The following is a 23884-nucleotide window of genomic DNA, read 5'->3' on the forward strand; positions in this document are numbered from 1 at the left end:
GGACTACCAAGGTGATCAAAAGTGGGTACTTGGAAAGATTAAGGACAGACTTGGATCACTCTGCTACCCTGAAGGGATTGCGTCTGATTTCACCTGGAGATGACACATCGGTCATTTGAGGAGAGCAGAGTGAATTGTTGGAGAAGAAAGGAGTCCAGAGCTGTCAGAACCACCTCCTGCAGTCTCAGAGTGAACTCCTACAACCACCACGCATTAGGCTGCAGAATCTGAGATTATTTCACAGCCACAAGTCTCACCTGCTAAGCAGAGTGACCACACCCCCATCTCCCACCATTCCCTCTCCCCCGTGCCTTGTCAGGAAAGAAAACCCTCCACAGCAATTGAACTCCTAGGCCTGAATGGGACACTTTAAAATTTACTAAGCTATAGCTGAATTATATAGTATTTATATAAGCTAACTAGAGAGAACTACGTTACATATTTGAGTTGAGATGCTTTCCATATTGAGTTTGAGTTTTTACAGTAGCTAAGCAGGGAGGAGTTTAGTGTATTTAATATTTCAGTAATACTTGAGTAATATTGGAAATATATTGTTTGCTTAAGCATTCTTTGTTCACTTAATTCATTATAGATTATATGTAAGTAATTAGCATGTGTTATTACGGCACCACATCATATGTCAGCACCTCACAAAAGAAAAAAATAAGTACACAACTATTCTGGGCTCCCATGTTTTTCTTTTTCTTTTGAATAGTTTCTGGAGTTACAAAGGGTAACAGTTTTACCAGTACAATTGACCAGTCCAGCATAAAGGTCTAGGGAAATACAGGTGGCACCAATCGTAAATTGAATTTCTATTATACATAATACATATTTAAATATAGTTTTGCTCAACCCAGACCTGCTCAAAAAACTTGGCAAAGCCCTTCAGTTAAGAAAAATAAGAATAACTTGTTTCTCTGACTGTAATCCATTAGTTATATTTCTAACTTCTTACATCAGTTTTGAATCCTGATATCCAGCCTATAAAAGTTATTCCTCTAAATTAAATATTATTTAATTAAGATCCAACAAACGAAGAAGACAATAATATTCTGTGTGTTAAGACTAATTTGTATAAAAGATGGTAAAAACTTGTCAAGAGAGCTTCTGGGAATGGTGTAGCAATACTGAAACCCCCAAACAGATAAAGAATGGAGAAAGCCATCAGAAAATAACTAATCTTTCTTCCTTGGTACACAACCATTAATTTCCAATGCTTCAGGCCAGTTGTCATATTTGTTCTTTTTCTTGTCATTCTCAAGGATCTGTAACAAAGACAAACCCTTAAAATTAATGCATTAATACTATGAAATATTTTTGTTCTTTAAGGAATGCAACATTGATTCTGAAACTTTCATGTTGTATAATTTTCTTTGCCTAGAATTGAACAATCTTCTACTTTCTTTTATTTATGGGATATTTGCTTTTACAAGCAAGTAAAGAAATTGAAAATGTTCCCAATTATCAATACCATCAAATTGATTCTACCAATAGACACATCCTTGCTTCCTCTCACCTTTTGAGTTTCACTTTTCCACCCTCCCTAGCACTTTTCCAGGCAATTCTAAGATGACCCCTTTACCTCTTCCTTTCCATTCATTTAGGGAAGCAAAATGTCTTCTGGGTGAAGTTGTGATTCACTTGCACTGTTTCTGATAGAGTGTATGCGTTTTGGTGCTCATGTGATCTTTCTTCTACACTGGAGAGGACAAACACTGATGGGGTGACTGCTCTGTTGAACGTTTCTCTGCAGTTCACTTTTCTGACCTTGAGCTTCAGTTGCACGTCTTTTTAATCCTATGTTGCACTGACTCCCACATACATATACATAAAGAACAAAACCAAATTGAGAAAACTCCCTTAGTTTATTTGGCACAGTACGCTCGTTAATTGGGACAGAAGACCGTTGCTGAAGTTTCTAAGTAGTGCCATTCACTTGCATGTCATGTGGCCACTAGACACTGCACCGCCAGAGTGAACAATTTTTAAATAGCATCTCTTGTGTGTGTTTGTGTTCAAAAAGCAGTGACTTTTTTTTAATCACTGACAGTTGGCAAATAACAAGCAGTAAGACAATTCAGGACTGATTTGCTCACTGCAGTTTCAAGCAGTCTGACTTGGAAATGCCAGAAACGGGCTGGAGTGAAAAAGAAATGATTTTACTACTTCAGCAAGTTAGCAACTATGAAGAATTTGAAGGTACCAACAATTGTCTTGATTGTTACAATGAAAATGAAGGCATGGAGGATGTAATCATCGAAAATATTGTATGAAGGCAGTTCATTATCTGCATTAGTCGCCTGTGCTAATTTTGTTCATTTACAGTCAATCAAAAGAACATGGCAGTATTACACTGCAGTGATAACTATTAGGAACAAATACACAGTTTTATACTTTGTAGTAGCCTTGGCAGTGTTCTAATTTGTTACTCAGTTGAACAGCAGTTGGTCTTTTTATACCTTTATAACTCTTTCCATATTCCCAGCATCCACAGATATGGATGCAACTTCCTGTTTTAATTTGTTTATAGCTTTTCTGTTTTGGTTCTATGCTTTAGTTTTTTATCTGATTTCTGGTTTCTATTCTATAACAGATATTCCTTTTATTCTCGCTAGCCCTTCCTCTTTGTGACTTAAAATGTATTTATTTTCTCAGTCTTCTAGTTCTGATAGGTCCTTTCCCTGAAACCCTATCTCTGTCTCCCCCTCACAAAATGCTGTTTGGTATGCTAAGGCATCTTCTACTTTTGTTAGGATGACGGGTCCCGGCTTGAAACGTTGACTGTTTACACTTTTCCATGGATGCTGCCTGGCCTGCTGAGTTCCTCCAGCATTTTGCTTTCGATTTGCAGCATCTCCAGATTTTCTGGTGTTCTGCTTTTGTTTTTGTTTATGTAGGCAACAACTGCCCCTCGAATAGGAAGTTTGGAGTAGAGAATTTGTAAAATGCCTCATTTTCAAATTGTAGCTGTGGTTATGTAAGTCAGAGAGGCCCAAGCTACACACTATTGTGCACACCAGGGAGCTTCCCTTCTGTTCTCTGAAGAGAAGCCAGACAATCCTTTTCCTGTTTCAAGTGCAACCAGACTTAGCAGTTTTTATGCTCTTTGACCCAGCCAATAAGGGCAAGTATGCTGCATGCCTTCTTTGCTGCCTTATCAACTTGTGCTGACACTTTTAACGAGCTATGGACTTGCACCGTGGGATTCTTCTACAGATCAATTCTCCGAACGGTTCATCCAATTACTGCACACTTAGATTTCACCTCCCAAATTGTCAGATAGCACACTCATCCAGATAAAACTCCATTTGCCATCTCTCTGCCCATGTAGCTAGATGAATCCTTTGACTCAGTCCTCACTATCCACAGCTCCTGCATGTTCAGCCAAAACACTTAAGTCATTATCAGAAACAACAGAGGTTGCAGTACTGATCCCTGCAGAACACCACTTCTCACAGACTGCAGACCAGACTAACACCCCTCCACCAAGATCTTCTGACTGCTTTGGGGAAGCTAACTCTCAAACTCCCTGGTAACATGTACTTTACTTCTCCAGATTGGCCTACTGTGATGGACCTTGTCAAATTCTTTACTAAAGACCATATAGACAACAACCACTGCACTGCCTTATCACCTTCTGAGAAAACTCAATCAAAGCTGAATTTCCCTGCAAAAGCGATGCTATTTCTCTTTAATAATTCCATGTTTTCCAGATATGAGTGAATACTATCATCAAGAATCTTTTCCATAAATTTCTTTACCACTGATGTAAATTTGAAATGTACTGTAAATATGAATAGTTTACATATACGTAAAGCTTTTCTAAGTAACTTAGATGTTCCTCATCATTATGTGATGCGGGTGAAAACGGTCTTGGCAAATTCTACACAGGTGGTTTGCTATTCCCTTCTTTTGGGCAGTGATTTTACAAGACAGGTGACCCCAGCCATTATCAGCACTCCTCAGAGATTGTCTGCCTGGCGTCATTGGTTGCCTAAGCAGGACTAGTGAAATGCACCAGCTGCTCATACCACCACCCACCATCTGCCCCCTCTGCCTACACATGACCCTGATCAGTGGCCTAGGCAGGCACTCCACCTTGCCCAAGGGTGACCTGCAGGCTAGTGGAGGGGAGGAGCATCTTACACCTCCTTTGGATGAGATGTATCGCTACCCCACCATCCATAGATATTGTAAAACTTTTAAAGTCATTTAAATAAATTAAAATTACTTTAAAATACTTCCCAAATGTTAAAGATGTTCAAGGATATCTTTGGTTAGGTTTGGTTTTACCAGCTGTCAGCACCCTCTGGAATACTAAAAGAACCTGGTACTGATCAGCACTTTGCTGGATTATACCAATAAAACTGGGGATAGGCTTGCTAGTGCTCGGCTCTATCTGGTGTCAAAGGGCGGCAATTGTGGGATTGATTTAAAGTTTTCTTTTTGTAAATTTACTTAAGCTGGACTTCACTTAACCAAGTCTAACTTCCAATCTTTGAAGCAAAACTTTCTTCAAATGCAAAATAAATGTATTAGTAGAATGTGTTCCAGTGGGTGCCACATAGTTGGGGGTGTAGGCACAATTTCTGTACAATAACAGTAGGCACAGAAGGCAGACTATGGCATTAATCAGCATACAATGCTGATTTGCAGCCAACACTAATTCTTCAAATTTCAGTTGAGGAGCACAGAGGAAAGCCCCCACATGCATCCTCAAAAAAGGGTAATCAAATAGCTTCAAATAGCTCTGAAGGCTACAACTTCAAATATGTAATGACTATAATTTGTAGAGTTCTTTTAAGTTGGAAAAGTTTGATAGTTTGTGAATATCTTAGTTCTGATATTAAATCATCTGCACAATCATACCTGGGTATGATATACCAAGACACTCTCCTACCTAATACCTGTGACTGGAACAGTTAGCAGATGTAAAATAGAACAGGACAAACCGCTGAAACAGGAAGGAGAAATGTAGGAAGAGTTCAGCCACCACAGGCTCGAGGAATTGCTCCTGTATCCCCTTGTCTAAATGAAAGTGATGCTGAATTTCCAGCCTACAAAGCAGATGCATCTCAATGGCTCTTCACTCTACCCTGGACATTTGGACAGTGAAGATGCATACATCTGGATGCCCTTCATTAACTAAAACTTGGAATTCAGTATTATCCTAATCTCAGAATTAATCAATAAGGTTCAAAACTTTGACCTCAATATCTCCTTGTGCAATTGGGTCCTTGATTTGCTCTCTTGCAGGCTCCATCAGCTCGGATTGACAACACCATCTGTTCCACAATTTCCATCAGCATAATTCACTACAGAGATGTGTGCTTAGCCCCCTCCTCGACTTGCTTTACACTTATGACTGGGTGGCTATGCACAGCTCCAGTACCATATTTAAGGTTGCTGATGACACTGCAGTTGTAGGCCAAATGAAACGTGGAGATGAATTAACATATAGGAAGGAGGCTGAAAATATGGACGAGTGGTCTAACAACAACAACCTCTTTCTGAAAGTCAGCAAGGCCAAGGAGCTGATTATTGAACAGGAGGAGGGAACCAAAGGTTCACAGCATAATAATAAAGGTCCAGCACATAATTCTCTGAATTCCTCCACCATCAACACTGCCCTCAACTGCATCTCTTGCATTTCACACACATCTGCCCTCACCCCATCCTCCCACAACCCTACCAGGGATAGGGTTCCTCTTGTCCTCACCTATTACCCCACCAGTCTCCACGTCCAGCACGTTATGATCCGTAACTTCTGCCATCTCACCATCAAGCACATCTTTCCCTCCCACTCACTTTCTGCTTTCCACAGGGATCACTCCCCACACGACTCCCTTGTCCATTCGTCCCTCCTGACTGATCTCCCTCCTGGCACTCAGCCTTGCAAGCAGAACAAATGCTACACAAGCCCCCACACCTCCACCCTGCAACTCAGGGCTCCAAACAGTCCTTCCAGGTGAGACGACACTTCACCTGTCAGTCTGCTGGGGTCATTTATTGTTTCCGGTGCTCCTGGCGTGGCCTCTTGTATATCGGTGAGACCCCACATAGATAAGGAGACCGCTTCACTGAGCACCTACTCCTCCATCCGCCAGAAAAAGTGGGCTCTCCCAGTGAGCACCCACTTTAATTCCACTTCCCACTCCCATTCCAACATGTCAGTCCATGGCCTCTTCTACTGTCCTGATGAGGCCACACTCAGGTTGGAGGAGCAACATCTTATATTCCATCTAGATAGCCTCCAACCGAATGGCATGAATACCGATTTCCTGAGCTTTCATTAATGCCCCCCCCCCACTTTCTCTACTCCCCAACCCCCTTTCCCTCTCTCACCTTATCTCCTCGCCTGCCCATCGCCTCCCTCTGGTGTTCCTCTCCACTTACTGCCTTCATGGCATTCTGTCCTGTCCTATTAGATCTCCCCCTTCTCCAGCCCTGTATCTCTTTCAGCAATTAACTTCATCTCTCCTGCCCCTCCTACTTTCATCTATCACCTTGTGTTTCTTCCTCCCCTCCCTTCTAACTATGACTCCTCATCTTTCTTTCTCCTAGTCCTCCTGAAGGGTCTCGGCCCGAAACATTGACTATACCTCTTTTCCATAGATGCTGCCTGGCCTGCTGAGTTCCTCCAGCATCTTGTGTGTGTTGCAAAAGTCCATGATTCAGTCCTCATCAGGGGAATCAGAGGTGGAGGGAGTTAGCAACTTTAAATTCCTTGGTGTTATCATTTCAGAGGACCTGTTTTGGGCCCAGCACACAAGTACAATTACAAAGAAAGGATGAGAGCTTCTCTACTTCCTTAGGAGTTTGCAGAGATTTGGCATGATATCTAAAACTTTGACAAACTTCTATAGATGTGTGATGCAGAGTATATTGGCAGCATGGAATGGAAACATCAATGCCCTTGAATGGAAAATCCTACAAAAAAGTAATGGATACAGCTCAGTAGATCACAGGTAAAGCTCTCCCCACCAATGAGCTCATCTAAATGGAGCATTGTCGCAGGAAAGCAGCACCCATCATCAGGGATGGCCATCACCCAGGTCATGCTCTCTCCTCACTGCTGCCATCAGGAAGAAGGTGCAGGAGCCTCAGGACTCACACCACCAGGTTCAGGAACAGTTATTACCCCTCAACCATCAGGCTCTTGATCCAGTGGGGATAACTTCACTTGCCCCATCACTGAACAGTTCCGATAACCTATGGACTCACTTTCAAGAACTCTTCATCTCATTATCATTATCTGTCTATCTATTTATTCATTTATTTATTTTTTCTCTTTCTTCTTTCATTTTATATTTGCACAGTTTGTTGTCTTTTGCACACTCTTTGTCCATCTTCTGGGGTACGGTCCTCCATTGATTCTATTATGGCTATTGGATTTATTGAGTATGCCCACAAGAAAATGAATCTCAGGATTGCATACGGTGACATATATATACTTACTTACGAATTATCAAACTTTTTTTGAACTTTTTTGAATGCAAGCATCACCACTTGTACTGTGAACACATCACCTGTTTGTACACAGCACAACAATTCAAAATCTCAGAATATAACTCAGCTGAATATACCCTGCCAATGCTCAAACATTTAACCAGTTTGATACGTTTAAAACTGAATATTTTTTACATCATATAAACAGAAAATGCTGGAAATACTCCACAGTCAGACAGAATCTATGGAATGAGAAAAGGAGTTAACATTTCAAGTTGAAAACTCTTCAACAGAATGCAAGAAGTTATTTTAAGTTGTAGACAGGGCGGAGTATAGATGGATTTGACAAAGAAAGTATCTCTTATATAGTGATTTCATGGATGCTGTTGGAATAAGCTGTGACATCATTTGGTTGATGGGCTTGACAAAGATAACAAGAACAAAGGAATATAAAAGATACAAAATAAAGATGGTTAGAGAGGGTGGAGAAAGGGGAGAGAGGGGATAGGAGAAGGGTATGGGGAGGGGGCAAGGGGAGAGGAAGGGAGGGGGTTGGGGGAGACGAATGGGGAAGGAGAAGGGAGGGTAAAGAGGGAGGGGAAGAGGGCAGTAGGCAAAGAAAATGGGCAATGTCTGTGGCATTGAATTCCACAGATTCATCACTCTCTGGCTAAAGAAACTCCTTCTCTCCCTTGTTCTAAAGGGACATCCTTCTATCCCTAGAAAATCACTGCAAAAGTGAATGTAACTACTTCAGAAGTTAATGAAGCAATCTGCAATCGATTTCTCCACTGCAAGGAAGACCATATTGTGACTGAATGCAATATATTAGACTGAGAGAAATGCAAGATATTTGCTGCTTCATATGGTAGCATCTTCCCACAGATCCTGGCTGACCTGTGAGGTATTTCCAGCAGCTTCTCTTCTCTTCCAGCATCCACAGCTTTTTGATTTCTAATATTTATCCATACCTGTTCGAATGGACTTTTTTCCTTAATTGGTTTTGCTCCAAGAAAAACCCAATTGTCTCGAAAATGCAGTTTAAAGATTAAAGAGCTTCCCAGTTGAGAAAATAATCCTCTGGCTTCGTCATTCATCCTATTAAATGAAATGGAAATTGCTTCAAGAGATCATTCAGATTTCTAAAAGTGTCCTGAATTATAAAAAGTATTAGAAGAACCTTGAGATATCAAAGGAGCTTTGACGTTGCTTTGAATTGGCACATTGAGTTCTAGAAACTCTGTTTTCAATTCAACGTAACTAAAGGGGGAGAAACAACTCCCTGCTTTGGCTCCGAGATATTTATCTTTTATGGAAGATATTAAGTGTGGTAAGCATGAAGTATAAAGTTTTTGTTTTGCAACAATATCAACTTGTGTCTATATTTCACAATTAGAGTAAAAAAAAACCTAATCACACTCTAGAGGTATAAAGAAAATGGGCTCCAAAACAAAGACTACATTGATCATGGGGATAAGACAATTAATAGATGTTACAGAGTTAGGGAAATTGAGGATTTAAATTAATTTAAATGTGTCTGAAAACAACGTAGGTGAGGGAGTTCAAAGCAAATTATAACCGGGAGACAACTGGATAAGCAGTTTTGGATAAGATGAACGACAGAAGGGAGAGAATGGATTGTCTGCCAGGAAAGGATTGTAATTATTCAATCTTAAGCATGAATGAAGGCTTTAGCACCAAAATGGATTGAAGTAATGTTGAAAGTGAACAAAGCACTACAGATGAAAAAGTACTGTTTTTGTGCCAGAATAGTTCTAAGATTGAAACTCCAGCTTAAATTTAAACAAGCCACTGTAGACCAGCATCTATTGGATTCAGATAACATGACCAGGTCAGATGGAGTCAGTGATCTGGGGCAAGTTTGTAAAGAAGTGTGAAGATATGGATTTAACTTTTATGTTTTACTTTTGCTTTTTTCCTTATTAGGGAGAGAGAGAGTCAGTGGTATGTCAAATTACCGGGTGAACAAGTAGTCTTTGGGGTATTGCAAGTGTGTGTCTTTATTGTGTTACAAAGGTGAAGCAACTCTGAGGGGCCGAAGGGTACAAAGTCGTCCCCTCCTTTTTGAGAATCGCAAGATCGCTATTAATTCGGGTCTGGGACCCAGGAAATGAGAGAGAGAGACACTCAGAATACACAACCAGGTGGAATGTCTCCTGACATAAGCGGAACGGAACCACTGATTACTGCCATTGTCTCTTGGAGAAGGAATTGTGTACTGTACTACACAATACTGTACTGTAGTATTCATTGGAGTACTGAATAGTGAATATATGGAGTACTGTACTATTCATTGAAACCCCTCAGGGGACAACCAGAGTGGTCTGGTTGAGGGATTGCATCATCTCAACCTGATTGACATCTGAGACCCCGTGAGTGAGGATAAAAGACGGGTTTCGGGAACACCCCTTTAGACGCACCAGGAGAAACGCTAGAGATCCAGGGACAGCGTTTTATAGCAAAAGCCGGTGAGAGCTCGTGTGCGTCCTCCCTTGCCTGGGTGGTGGGCTCATCATAGAAGAATGGTTTAGCTAAAGGAGAGGTCACACTTGAATGGCCACGACAACGAGACACCTGACAGATCGAAATCATAAAGGAAGGTTGGAAAAACCCGTAGCGGTAGCTGTTCCCATTCTCCTATTTCTCTCTCTCTCCAACAATTGCAACACAGTGACAAACAAATGGCGGCAGCCTGTGTGAACTGCAGCGAACTTCATATTTCCATCGGACAATTCATTATCCCCTAGACAACGATAGAGCTTATTTCTTATTGATTATTATGATACCCGCACTTTTAGGTTTAGTATTGACGATGTATATTATCTGTATATTTGCATTGATATTATTTTTGTGTATTTTTACTAATAAATACTGTTAAAAATAGTATCACCAGACTCCAACGGACGTCTCTATCTTTGCTGGTAAGTGACCCAGTTACGGGGTACGTAACAATTGATGCTTTGCTGCACACTTGAGTGCTCGGTGAGCTGTGGGGGGGGGGTGAGGTGATGCTTTCTCTTGCTGGCGGGGGGCAGTCGTTGCTTTGCTGCTGCTTATGCATGGGTGGGGGGAGCTGGGGGAGCTTTGGGGTTCTAACATTTAACTGTCATTCATTCCTTGGGTACTCCTCTGTCTTCGTGGATGTTTGCTAAGAAGAAGAATTTTAGGATGGATATTGTATATATTTCTCTGGCATTAAATGTACCTTTGAAACTTTTGTCTATGGAGAAGAGGTGTCATCTCACCCAGAAATATAACACTGGCCCCATACTAAGTGGGAACTTCATTAGGTACACTTGTAAACCTGCTTGTTAATACAATTTTATTGAACCTCGAAGTGGATGGGCCACAGCAGCAGAAGATCATGAACGTACACTCAGTGGGCATTTTATTAGATACAGGAGGTACCTATTAAGGTGGCCACTGTGTATGTACATAATCTATATGATCATTATTTCCTTTAATACCAAAATGTTCAGGATATTCAGAAGTTATTTATCTTAAAGTGGTCTTCCAAATTCAATTAAAATGGTCTTCAACCTTTACTGTAAGATGTATGAGGTTATAACATGCTGTTTCCAAATTATTAGAAGGCACCAGAGTTAAAACAGTGATAATTCCAATTGTTCTTTTATTATTGTGGATGTTTGGCTTTAATAAAGGGTTCTGGAAACCAAGTCTGCAAAGTTTCATTTTCCTACAGACAATGCTGTTCTAGTTGACATTGTGGGTACATATTTTGGCAATTAGTGCAGAGCTTCATCTGCACTTAAAACATTTGCAATCTACCCACTGTATATTACTGACAAAGAAATCATTCCCCCCTTCTTGTTTAGCACTGATAGTAAAATGGTAGAACATGAATTAAGCTCCAAATAAAAAATAATTTTACCCAAAGTCATTAGTGGTTCTCATCAAATGAGGTTTTTATTAGTTTGATGGTTAACTGCTGTGTGTATCTCTCTCTCTCATCTGAAGATGCTTATTCTTTCTATCTCTTCTCTTTATGTGCCAGTGTTCTGGTTTCTATTACCAGCTGGTATAATAATCAGCTGATGAACATTATGCATAGATGCTGATCAACTGCACTCTAAATACAGAATCGCATGTGTTCAGTTCAGAGTGGCTGCTTCCTGTCCCAGCTTATACCTGCTGGTAAAGATTCCAGGAAAATTGAGGTAGATGGTGAGGCAGGAGCCTTGGATAGCTGGGTTAGACTATGAAATCCATTTAGAATGGAATTAGCATCTAGCAAATCCACACATCGTGAAAAGTTTTCTTTCATGATTGAAAGAAAAGAAGATTGAAGGTGCCAAAATAACTTCTATATAATAAATAGTTAAACTGTATATCTCAAAACCATCATTCTTAACATCCAAAGAGTTGTTTTACTCACTTTGTTGCTGCGTCATCAAAAGAAGCAAGTAGCACAACAGTGCCAGGCTGTATCGATTTTAAAAATTTCACAAGCAGTTCAACTTCTGAAGAAAAACAGAAGAGTATTCTTTAGCTTTCTATTTCTTAGTAGGGTTTTCATTTTGATGTATAGAAGTTAATTGCTATTCAAACCATGATACACCCAGAGCATCGTGCACTGCAGGGCTGGCCTTCCAACATGTGGCTCACCGAGAAATCTTCATAATGAGAGGAGGCAGAAGAGAAAAAGGATAAGCTGTGGGTTTGGGGGAGGGAATGGCACAGTTTGGTAAGAGCGTTAATGGGGAATAAAGGTCTGGAGAGGTGCAGAGTGAATTGGAAGCTACTGGGTTTGGGGGTGGTGGGCGTGGGGAAGAGTAGGGACTGTTTGTACTAATGGCAGTGGTTAGGGCCGCAATAATTATGGGGCATCATGGTAAATGAAGAGGGAATCTTGGTGAGCTGTAGGCACGGCAAGGCTTGGCTCAGAGAATGGGAACTGATGGACAACAGATGGGCCTACCAGTTGGAGGATGAGCAAAAGGTTGAATGTGTATTTGATAAAGGTCATCTTAGGAACTAGTAACAATTTGGAGTGCATTACTCTCTATTAGGATGGAGACAAACGGCAAGGGGCCACAGTCTCTATTGTAGCTGTGGGGAGGAGGCGGGTGGTCATCACCCACATGGGAAGATGTAAAATGGCCCAGAACAGAAGCACCAAATGAGGTAAGCATTTCATTTAAAAAGGACCTTCCTGAGGCTGATTCCTGGCACTTAACTACAAGGCCTGGCATTTTCACAGGTAGGTCCCTTATAAACGACAACAAGACAGGCCTCACATGTGCTTTGTGAATGAAGCCCATGTCTGTAGGCATCACATTATGGAGCAAAATGGCAGAAATGGTGTCTGAGCCATTGGATTCCACTGCATATGTGTCAGATACATGGAAGAACCAAAAGGAGGAGGTAAAGAATCAATAGATCTTAATTTTCAAGGGAATATTCAGTCTCCTTTTATTTCTTAAAATTTGAATTTGAATTATGCACAAACAATACAATTCCTGAGCTGTCAGCCAAGCAAAATCAAAACAAACTTAGATGTCTTTTTAAATGTCTTACTTCCAGACCACATATCAAAAAAGTCAGTCTTTAATAGTTGACCAGTTGTAGCTGTAAAACAAAGAACCAAACACATTACATATCAAAAAATATAACTTGGCAATATAAAGTTTACATATTTTTCATTCTATGATCTTGTATTATTCACTCACCATTTACTAAAGCAATGTTTATACCTTTTCCAATATTATTTTTTACAGAGCTCATGAGTCTGTGGGAGGGAGAAAGAGAAAGATATCTCAAATAATAGTTTGAATTTGAACGAGGTTTAGAGTAAACAGTTTGAGTTTCTGACGTGCAATGTTTTAATAAATAATGAAATTTTGAAGCACTGCTCAGGCTGCAGATCTGCCCTCACAGTCACGTTCAACGGTGGTTCAGCCTTCTACTGTAATCATACTCAGGAAGAAACAAGATGACTTTATCTCCAATTTGACTTACTAGCTTGTTGCAGTTGCTTGTTGACTTCTCACAGTGGCCATCCACTGAAGCATGAAAGTTAGCACTTAGAGAAGCTGCTCTTCATAATGCTGGTAGATTATCAATACACCTGCTTCTGAATTCACTTTGAAGTAAGCAAGTACTAGTTTTAAAAAATCTGCTACCAACAAGTTCTGAATCTTTTCCCAATTAATAGCTTTTTAAAAACTTGTCAGAAAGAGCAGGGTTTAATTGAAAAGATTGTATTCTAGATATCATATAGCAGGGAGGGAGATAAAAAGAAAATTAAAAAACTAAATATATAGTGGATTTTGGTTAACTGGGACACACTGGGACCAGTACATTTTGCTCCAATTAGGCAGCTGCCCAAATTAGCCAAAGATTCATGGAAATAGTTAAAAAGCTATAAAAAAACAATTATGATTTAACTAAGTATCAAATGATGTATTTAAATGAAATACAGAACAAATTAGAACACTAAAAGTACTACAGCAGTACTTAAAAACTGTGTATTAGTTCCTAATAGATATCAATGGAGGAATTCATCCAGCGTATGCTGACATGCTCTTTTGATTGACTGTAAATGATTAAAATTACTGCAGACTCCTAGTGCAGGTAATGGACTTATTTATACAATACTTCCATATCTTCATTATGATTGTAGCATTCAAGTGGTTGCTGATATCTTCAAATTCATCGTAGTTCCTCACTTTTGAAGTAGTGAAATCATTTTCATTTTCACTCAGGGCTGTTTCTGGCATCTCCATGCCTCAATGCTTGAAATCACAGTGAGAAAAACAATTTTGAATTGTTTTACTACTTATTTGCTGTCAACTCTGTGCCAAAAAAAAAAAATCACTGCTTTTTGAACACAAACACATGCAAATTGCACTGTTCAAAAACTGTTCACTGTAAGCAAGGTGTAGGATCCAACGGTCACATAAGTGCACATGACTGACGCTAGTTAGAAACTGTCAGCAGCAGTGTCCTGTCCCAAATAAGAGGCATAGTCCTAAATAAATGAAGGGAATCCAGGCTATTTTCTCAATTAGTTTTTGTTTGTTAAGAGTTGTCCCAAATTAGCAGTTGCTGCAATTAACCAATGGCCCAATTAACTGGAATCCATTGTATATTTAATGCCATCTGTCTCTTAGAAGTAAATGAAGAACCTACTCCATGATCTTAGGAACTTAATTGGATCTCTGTAGGCACAGAAATAAATAACAGAAATATTTATAATAGTCATAGAGCAATACAGCATAGATATAGGCCCTTCAGCCCAGCGAGTTAATGTCAACCATGGTGCCCAGTTTCCTGCATTCAACCCATCTCCCTCTAAACCCCGCCCCTCCATGCACTTATAGAAGTGCTTCTGAAATGATACTATTGTACTTGCCTCAGTCACTTCATCTGGCCTTTCATATCCTTTTAAAGCTTTCCCCTTTCAAAAACCTATGCCCTGTAGTTTTTGATTCTCCTTCCTGAGGAAAAGAAAACTGTGTGTTTCACCTTATGTATGCCTCTCATTATTTTAAACATTTGCATAACGTCACCGCTCATTCTCCTCTGTTCCAAGGAATAAAGACCCAGCCTGGACAAACCCTCCTTACAATTCAGGCCCTTTAGTCCTCGTAACATTTTTGTAAATCTTTCCTACACTCATTCCAATTTCACCATGTATTTCCTATAAAAGGGTGACTAAAACTGTACAGAATACTCCAGCCGCAGCCTCCCCAAGGATTTATATACCTGCAACATAATGGCCAACTCCTGTACTTAATGCCCAGAATGATGAAAACCAGCTTGCTAAATGTTTTTACCACCATCCTGTCTACAGGCCTCCAATGAAACTTGCCCGACTGCTCCTCGCTCCCTCTGTTCTATGACCTGCTAAACCTAATGTATGCTTCATTTTTTTTCTTTACTAGAGACTAAAGCCCCAATATCTCTCATCAAATTGACCTTTCACCCTGACAGGAACATGTTGCCGCCGGACACTTGGTATCACTCTCTTAAAAGCCTCCCACATGCCAATTGTTCCTTTCCCTTCAAACAGGCTCTTCCAAATGATAGTTGCTAGATCCTACTTAATTTCCCCAAAATTAACCCTGCTCCAATTTAGCACCCTAACCAGTGTCCTTTTGGTCTTTACAATAAACTGTATCTTATGGAAGGGTCATGTTTATAATTGGTTAGCAGCACAATTCAAAAGTTGTATGATCCAAGGCTTACATTTTACCATTGAAACAAATATTGGGTCCAACAACACTTGCTGCTCCGCTTGTAATACTAAATGGAAAATGGTCTTCAGGACAACTTGTTTCCATATTGCAGCTAAACTTCTTAGTTTTTGGCTCTGTAACAGTTAAAATAAAATATTTATAAAATGTTTCTTATAACTGAAAGGTGTAACTTAAAACTTACTTGTTTACTAACTAAATAAGACCAATGAAAGATCACGAACCTGTTGTGTTCACTCTTAACACGGTTTCCACGGATGTTGCCTAATTACTATTTCCAGCATCTGTTTTTTTTTTAATTTCAGATTTACAGGATCATGCTTTCTTTTCTCTTTCTTCTTACATCCTGGAAACAGTTTTGTTTTGCAGATGCACAAAAGATACCAGAACAAATGTATTGCAGCCTCTAAGCTTGACAAATTTAACATATGGAAGTGTTTGCTTGGCAATATCAGGGAAAATAAACATTCCACTCTTTTGCCAGAATTGGGCAATTGACCCTTTCAACAAACCAATGACCAGTTTAACCACTGTTTGTTTTAATGAAAGATCATCAACCTGAACCAGCATCTCTGGTACACATACAAAATGCTGGAGGAACTCAGCAGGTCAGGCAGCATCTATTGAATACAGTAAGCAGTCAATGTTTCAGGCCAAGACCCTTCATTAGGACTGGAAAGGAAAGGGAAAAGTCAGGGTAAGAAGGTGGAGGAGGGGAGGAGGAAGTACAAAGTGATAGGTGATCGGGGAAACGGAGAGGAGCAGGGATTGATGTAAAGAGCTGGGAAGTTAATAGGTGAAAGAGGCAAAGGGCTGGATAAGGGAGAATCCATTAGGAGAAGACCATGGAAGAAAGGGAAGTGGTAGGGGGCATCTGAGGGAGGAGATGGTCACGTTAGGAGATAACGTGAGAGAGGGAAATGGGAATGGGGAAAGGTGAAGGGGAGAGAATGCAATTACCAGAACTTTGAGAAATCTATGTTCGTGCCATCAGGTTGGAGGCTACCCAGATGGAATATAAAGTGTTGCTCTTCCAACCTGAGTGTGGCCCCATCATGGCAGTAGAGGAGGTCATGGACTGACATGTCAGTATGGATTATCTCTGTTCCTTTTTGACAGATGCTGCTGAATTTTCCAGCATGATCTATTTCTGACTTTGTATTTCTGGCATCTGTGATATTTGGCTTTAGAACACACTTAATGCCTGCTTCTAAAATTGTATATCTTGAATCCAGAGGCAATTTTTCAGGAAACCTTTACCACACGGTGAAGGTATGGTAATGAAAGCTTGGAGGTCCCCCAGTGGGAAGCTGGGAATGGTGAGAGAGTTAGACATAGTGAGATAACATATGGTTCAGTGATTTTAGGTTTGAAAATTTGTTCCTGTAACTACAAAGATGTAGGTGCTTTTCTTTGAAAAATTTGTTAACATACAGGAAAGCGTTTTTGTGAACATTTCTGATGTCTGTCACCTGTCATGACATGTTCCCTTCACTGTTTTGATACATTTTCATTCTTACTGCACCGTTTCCATGTGTTGAACTCCCCCAACTGAAGTGTAACACATAAAATTCATTTGCAGTGAGAGATTTTCAATTTCAATTTCACTGGTCAAGAAAATGACAGATCTTATTTACTGACAGAGCGATCAGATTTTTGTAACTTCTTTTCCACAGAAGCTTTTCTACTTAAAAGGCCAATATTTAAACTGCATTCTTTGTCCTCACTGGAGATCTTTGAGCCCCTTTTAATCACCTCAAATGTTAGCCATTCACGACGCTTGACAATTTTGCCAACAGGAAGCAGAGACGTGGTCACTCTCAGCTTCCTGGTTTCATGACCATCATGGCTGCTGCTGCTGCTAGATTCTGCTTCATTTTACACTTTCTTACTGCTGAATCTGTAGCAGCTTTATTGTGTTCATCCCCTTGAGCCTGCTCACCATTCAATGAGGCCATAGCTGATCTGATTGTGACCTCAGCTCTTTCAAATCAACTCTGCATTTTTGATAGCCATTATAAACTTGATAACCTCTTACCCATCAGATATCTATCTGACTCTGCCTTAAAAATATTCAAAGACCCTGTATCCATAGTAGTTTTGATGAAAGTTGATCTGATAGCCCTAGAGAAAACTATGCATTTTACCTGAGACTTAAATGGTTGATTTTAAATTTGTTTTAAATGGTCATTTTAAACAATGACCTTTAGTACTGGATTGTCTCCAAGAGGCAACATCTTCTTTCAGCAAACCGAGACTGACTTATGCTTCTTTGTGGAAACAACCTGTCCTTCTCATGTATTAGTCTAGTATGGACATTATTTACTTGGATTTCCAGAAGGTGCTTGTTAAGGTGCCACATAAAAGATTTATCCATAAGGATGCATAGAGTTGGGGGTGATACATTTACGATGTACATTAACGATCTGGAAGGGGGAACCGAGTGATACTAAGCTGAGTAGAAAAGCAAATTGTGCAGTAGATACAGAGAGTCTGCAGAGAGATATAGATAGGTTAAGTAAGTGGGCAAGCATCTGGCAGATGGAGTACAGTGTTGGTAAATGTGAGGTCATCCACTTTGGAAAGAAAAATGAAAGAGCATATTATTATTTAAATGGTAAAAAATAGCAGCATTCTGCCGTGCAGGTGGGAATTGGGAGTGCTTGTGCATGAATCACAAAAGGTTGGTTTGCAGGTGCAGCAGGCTATCAAGAAGGCAAATGGAATGTTGGCCTTCATTGCTAGAGAGACTGAATTTAAGAGCAGGGAGGCTATGCTGCAACTGTACAGTGTACTGGTGAGGCTGCGCTTGGTATATTGTGTACAGTTCTGGTCTCTTTGCTTGAGGAGGGGTATACTGGCTTTGGAGGGGGTTCAGAGGAGGTTCACCAGGTTGATAAAGTATGTCTGTCTGTCTGTCTTGATTCCAGAGATGAGAGGGTTAGACTATGAGGACAGATTGTGTCGCCTGGGACTGTACTCATTGGAATTCAGAAGAATGAGAGGAGATCTTATAGAAACATATAAAATTATGAAAGGGATAGATAGATAGAGGCTAGAAAGTTTATCCACTGGTAGATGAGACTAGAACTCGGGGACATAGACTCAAGATTCGGGGGAGTAGATTTAGGATGGAGATGAGGAGGAACTGCTTTTCCCAGAGAGTGGTGAATCTGTGGGATTTTCTGCCCAATGAAGCAGTGGAGGACACCTCAGTAAATAAATTTAAGACAAAGTTGGATAGATTTTTGGATAGTATGGGGAATTAAGAGTTATGGGGAAAAAGGCAGGTAGGTGGAGATGAGTCAATGGTCAGATCAGCCATGATCTTATTGAATGGCGGAGCAGGCTCGACAGGTCAGATGGCCCACTCCTGCTCCTGTTTCTTATCTTCTTATGTTTTTAAATCTTCTTCGTACTGCTTCTAATCCAATTATGTCTTTGCTTAAATAAGGAAGTCAACACTGTACCCGTTCTTCCTTATATGATCTCACTGAAACCCTTTGCATTAATTTTAGTCCAGCATTTGCAGAGAAACTCAAAAACACTGTTCTGAGATGCCCAGCTTCCTTTCTCTTTGTAGCCCACATACTTCAAACATACTTAGGATGACTTACTATGCTGCTTTAATACCAGAAAATGGTGTGGCATACTTCTTAGGATGTGGTGTGTAAAAAATATTTCTAGAAAAGCTCCCATTTGTTTGAATAATTGAAGTGACTAAGGGGTTCATTCAATACCATGTTAACTGCACATGTTAACGGTGATTAGTTGATTTATCCTTTAATTTCTCTCAAGCTCAACAGATATGCTGGATTATGCCGGTGGTTACCAGTAGAGTTGTTGCTATATGTGAGAGTGTTTATATGCAAGTATACCCCAGACCTCCATGTCTGCACACTGCAACAAAGTGGAGGACAGGTAGCAATGGTTCAGATTGTAATGTGAACTGAACGGACCATATCTGGCTCTTTAGCATTATGCCACTGACAATTGGGCATCTCACACAGTTTCAATCACCTGGATGCCTTGTTTAACTCTTTTTTGAAGTTTTTCCAAAATCCTCAAATTATCAGGACTAAGTTCTTTGAGGTTCGTGACTGTTCCTTCATCCAATCTTCAATTTTATTTCTTTCCACATGATTAGCATGAAACGACTCCAGAGAGTATTTCCCCCCCACTTCTGATGACAGCTGTTGATTTGAAAGGGGTGAAGGAAGCTTTAAGGGAGATGTTAGCCCTCAGAGGCTGCCCTCTTGTTCAAATGGCTGACTATGCTTGAATTCAGTTTACATGCAGGCTTCCTTAACTTGACATCGTTGGAGTCAAATTTTGCTGGTGATTCAAAGAAACTAATTAAACATCAACAAAGCTGGATCCGTCCTTGGCTACAACCCGGGCTCTTTTGAGTTAGTGGTGGAAAGGAGATCACTAAACAAACTGTTATCATTGTGGACAATCTGGTACATCCTCTCCATGACCAACTGAATAAGCAGAAGCGTACCCTTTCAAACAAGCTCATTCAGCTCCTCTGTCACAAGGAACGTTATAGAAAATCTTTCCAACAAAAAGCAATGAGTATATACAACAGTTCATCTCTGTGTAACAGGAGAACACACAGTCTCTGTTTTATTATTTCATTCATTATTATTGCACATTATTGCAAATTATTGCACACTTGTAAATTATTATTGTGTATATTATTATTCTGTACTTTATTATTAGTTAAGCCTACACTTTGCTGTGTGTTTTTAAATATCGCTGCTGTAACAAAAGCATTTCCCACGTGAGATCAATATTTATTATTATTACTATTAACTAAAAGGCAGTCTGATAAAGTTGTGAAATATAAGCACATCTTTCACCTTCAGCAACTGACAGAGCCCAGAGCCCAAGTGTAGCTGTGAAGCATGTTTTAGATTCAGCAATAGATTTTCTTCAAAAGTCATTGCTGCCATTTATGCCTCAATATTCAGCTACTGTCAAGAGTCTGAGAGAATACAGCTAACATTGATACTACCGACTGCTTATGTTTACAAACTGACCTTTATTTCTAACATTATTTAATGGGAAATTTAAAATACCTTGGAGAGATATCCTTTTGTTGACTTTCACTTCATCGGTCATGAGTTTAGACACAATGTAATATGTTACGAAGCTCACAAGCAGCAACACTACACCACGTAGTACAACTGGAAGAAAGTATTGAAAAAAAAATCATTCTTCAAAACATTACAATATAACATTAAATGATGTTCATAAGTACCCAGATCCCAACAGAAGTTAGCTTTCAATATGTATTGATTAATAGGTGCTGCAGTTCATGTTGTTTCATTCCTTGACTCTATATTAATAAACATCATTCATAATAAAAATATTAAACCCATCAGTGCCTTTCATTCTTTACATTCATAGTCCATGCTTTCTGAACTGCTCTACAACATTCATACACATCAATAACTCTGCTGTCACTCATGGGGCACTGTGTTCTGATATACTAATGAATACAATGACGGAGGGGCTTATTCACTCAACCTGGCTCCTTCCTCTTCAGTAGAACCCCCCTACACTGTGGTCTTTCCCCACGGAACCCTGATAAGAACAGATTATTTTTATATCAAAATAAAATTTATTCTTGATTTAAAAAAATGACAATAAACAGTCCCTGCAATGTTCTCAGGGAAACGTACGGAAGAAAGGTGGCAAATTTTGAGGGATATTTGCATGGGGTTCTGAGTAGGTACATTCCAATGAGACATAGAAAGGATGGTAGAGTACAAGATCCATGATGTACAAAGGCTGTTGTAAATCTAGTCAAGAAGAAGAGAAGAGCTTACAAGAGGTTCAAAAAACTAGTTAATAATATGAATCTAGAAGATTATAAGGCTAGCAGGAAGGAGCTTAAGAATGAAATTAGGAGAGCCAGAAGGGGTCATGAGAAGGTATTGGCGGACAGATTAAGGAAAACCCCAAAGCATTCTACAAGTATGTGAAGAGCAAGAGGATAAAGCGTGAGAGAATAGGACCAATCAAGTGTGACAGTGGTAAAGTGTGTATGGAACTGGAGGAAATAGCGGAGGTACTTAATGAATATTCTGCTTCAGTATTCACTATGGAAAAGGACCTTGACTATTGTAGGGATGACTTGCAGTGGACCGAAAAGCTTGAGAATGTAGATATTAAGGAAGAGGATGAGCTGGAGCTTTTGGAAAGCATCAATTCGGATAAGTCACCAGGACTGGTTGGGATGTACCCCAGGCTATTGTGGGAGGCAAGGAAGGAGATTGCTGAGCCTCTGGTGATGATCTTTGCATCATCAATGGGGACGGGAGAAGTTCCGGAGGATTGGAGGGTTGCAGATGTTGTTCCCTTATTCAAGAAAGGGTGTAGGGATAGCCCAGGAAATTATAGGCCAATGAGTCTTACTTCAGTGGTTGGTAAGCTGATGGAGAAGATCCTGAGAGGCAGGATTTATGAACATTTGGAGAGTCATGATATGATTAGGAATAGTCAGCCTGGCTTTGTCAAAGGCAGGTTGTGCCTTATGAGCCTGACTGAATTTTTTAAGGATGTGACTAAACACATTGATGAAGGTAGAGCCGTAGATGTAGTGTAAATGGATTTTAGCAAGGCAATTGATAAGGTACCCCATGCAAGGCTTATTGAGAAAGTAAGGAGGCATGGGACCCAAGGGGACCTTGCTTCGTGGATCCAGAACTGGCTTGCCCACAAAAGGCAAAGAGTGGTTGTAGACAGGTCATATTTTGCACGGAGGCTGGTGACCAGTGGTGTGCCTCAGGGATCTGTTCTAGGACCCTTAATCGATGATTTTTATAAAATGACCACCTGGATAAGGAAGTGGAGGGATGGGTTAGTAAATTTGCTGATGACACAAAGGTTGGAGGTGTTGTGGATAGTGTGGAGGGCTGTCAGAGATTACAGTGGGACATTGATAGGATGCAAAACAGGGCTGAGAAGTGGCAGATGGAGTTCAACCCAGATAAGTGTGAAGTGGTTCATTTTGGTAGGTCAGATATGATGGCAGAAAATAGCATTAAAGGTAGGACTCATGGCAGTGTGGAGGATCAGAGGGATCTTGGGGTCCAAGTCCATAGGACACTCAAAGCTGCTACGCAGGTTGACTCTGTGGTTAAGAAGGCATACGGCACATTGGCCTTCATCAATCGTGTGACTGAGTTTAAGATCCAAGAGGTAGTGTTGCAGCTATATAGGACCCTGGTCAGACCCCACTTGGAGTACTGTGCTCAGTTCTGGTCGCCTCACTACAGGAAGAACGTGGAAACCATGGAAAGGGTGCAGAGGAGATTTACAAGGATTGTTGCCTGGATTGGGGAGCATGCCTTATGAGAATAGGTTGAGTGAACTCGGCCTTTTCTCCTTGGAGTGACGGAGGATGAGAGGTGACCTGATAGAGGTGTACAAGATAATGAGAGGATTTGATTGTGTGGATAGTCAGAGGCTTTTTCCCAGGGCAGAAATGGTTAGCATGAAAGGGTAAAGTTTTAAGGTGTTTAGAAGTAGGTACAGAGGAGGTGTCGGGGGTAAGCTTTTTAAGTAGAGAGTGGGAGTGCGTGGAATGGGCTGCTGGCGGCGATGGTGGAGGCAGATACGATAGGGTCTTTTAAGAGACCCCTGGATGGCTATATGGAGCTTAGGAAAATTGAGGGCTATGGGTAAATTCTAGGTAGTTCTAAGGTAGGGACTACCTAGAACTTTGTTTGGCACAGCTTTGTGGGCCAAAGGGCTTGTATTGTGCAATATGTTTTCTATGTTTCTACGTTTTCCTTTCTTACATTCAAAGTCAATGCTTTCAGTGCTGTTCTATTGCATTCCTACATATCAATCAGTAGCAGTGCTGCCATTCAAGTGGTCCACGAGATACAGACAGACATAATTTATTGATCCCGAGGGAAACTGGGTTTCCTTACAGTCGCACCAACCAAGAATAGTGTAGAAATACAGCAATATAAAACCATAAATAATTAAATAATAATAGATAAGTTATGCCAAGTGGAAATAAGTCCAGGACCAGCCTATTGGCTCAGGGTGTCTGACCCTCCGAGGGAGTTGTAAAGTTTGATGGCCACAGGTAGGAATGACTTCCTATGACGCTCAGTGTTACATCTCAATGGAATGAGTCTCTGGCTGAATGTACTCCTGTGCCTAACCAG

The 23884-nt window shown here is 40.4% G+C and overlaps 1 protein-coding gene across 6 annotated transcripts in view; it reads right to left on the reverse strand.

Moving 5' to 3' along the window:
- Positions 1–678: 678 nt before the first annotated feature.
- LOC132377828 (protein FAM3C-like) overlaps positions 679–23884 on the reverse strand; it is a 54865-nt gene continuing 31659 nt past the window's right edge. For all 6 annotated transcript variants that reach the window (XM_059944230.1, XM_059944231.1, XM_059944232.1 and 3 more), the window contains 7 exons: positions 20777–20884; positions 15685–15808; positions 13164–13222; positions 13012–13062; positions 11870–11954; positions 8424–8550; positions 679–1268 (listed from right to left, as the gene is read on the reverse strand). In XM_059944230.1, coding sequence (XP_059800213.1) covers positions 1179–1268; positions 8424–8550; positions 11870–11954; positions 13012–13062; positions 13164–13222; positions 15685–15808; positions 20777–20884 — 644 coding nt within the window. In that variant the 3' untranslated portion in view covers positions 679–1178. The remainder of the gene's footprint in view (positions 1269–8423; positions 8551–11869; positions 11955–13011; positions 13063–13163; positions 13223–15684; positions 15809–20776; positions 20885–23884) is intronic.

Source organism: Hypanus sabinus, chromosome 19 (genome assembly GCF_030144855.1).
Source record: "Hypanus sabinus isolate sHypSab1 chromosome 19, sHypSab1.hap1, whole genome shotgun sequence".
In the NCBI taxonomy this organism is placed as follows: domain Eukaryota; kingdom Metazoa; phylum Chordata; class Chondrichthyes; order Myliobatiformes; family Dasyatidae; genus Hypanus; species Hypanus sabinus.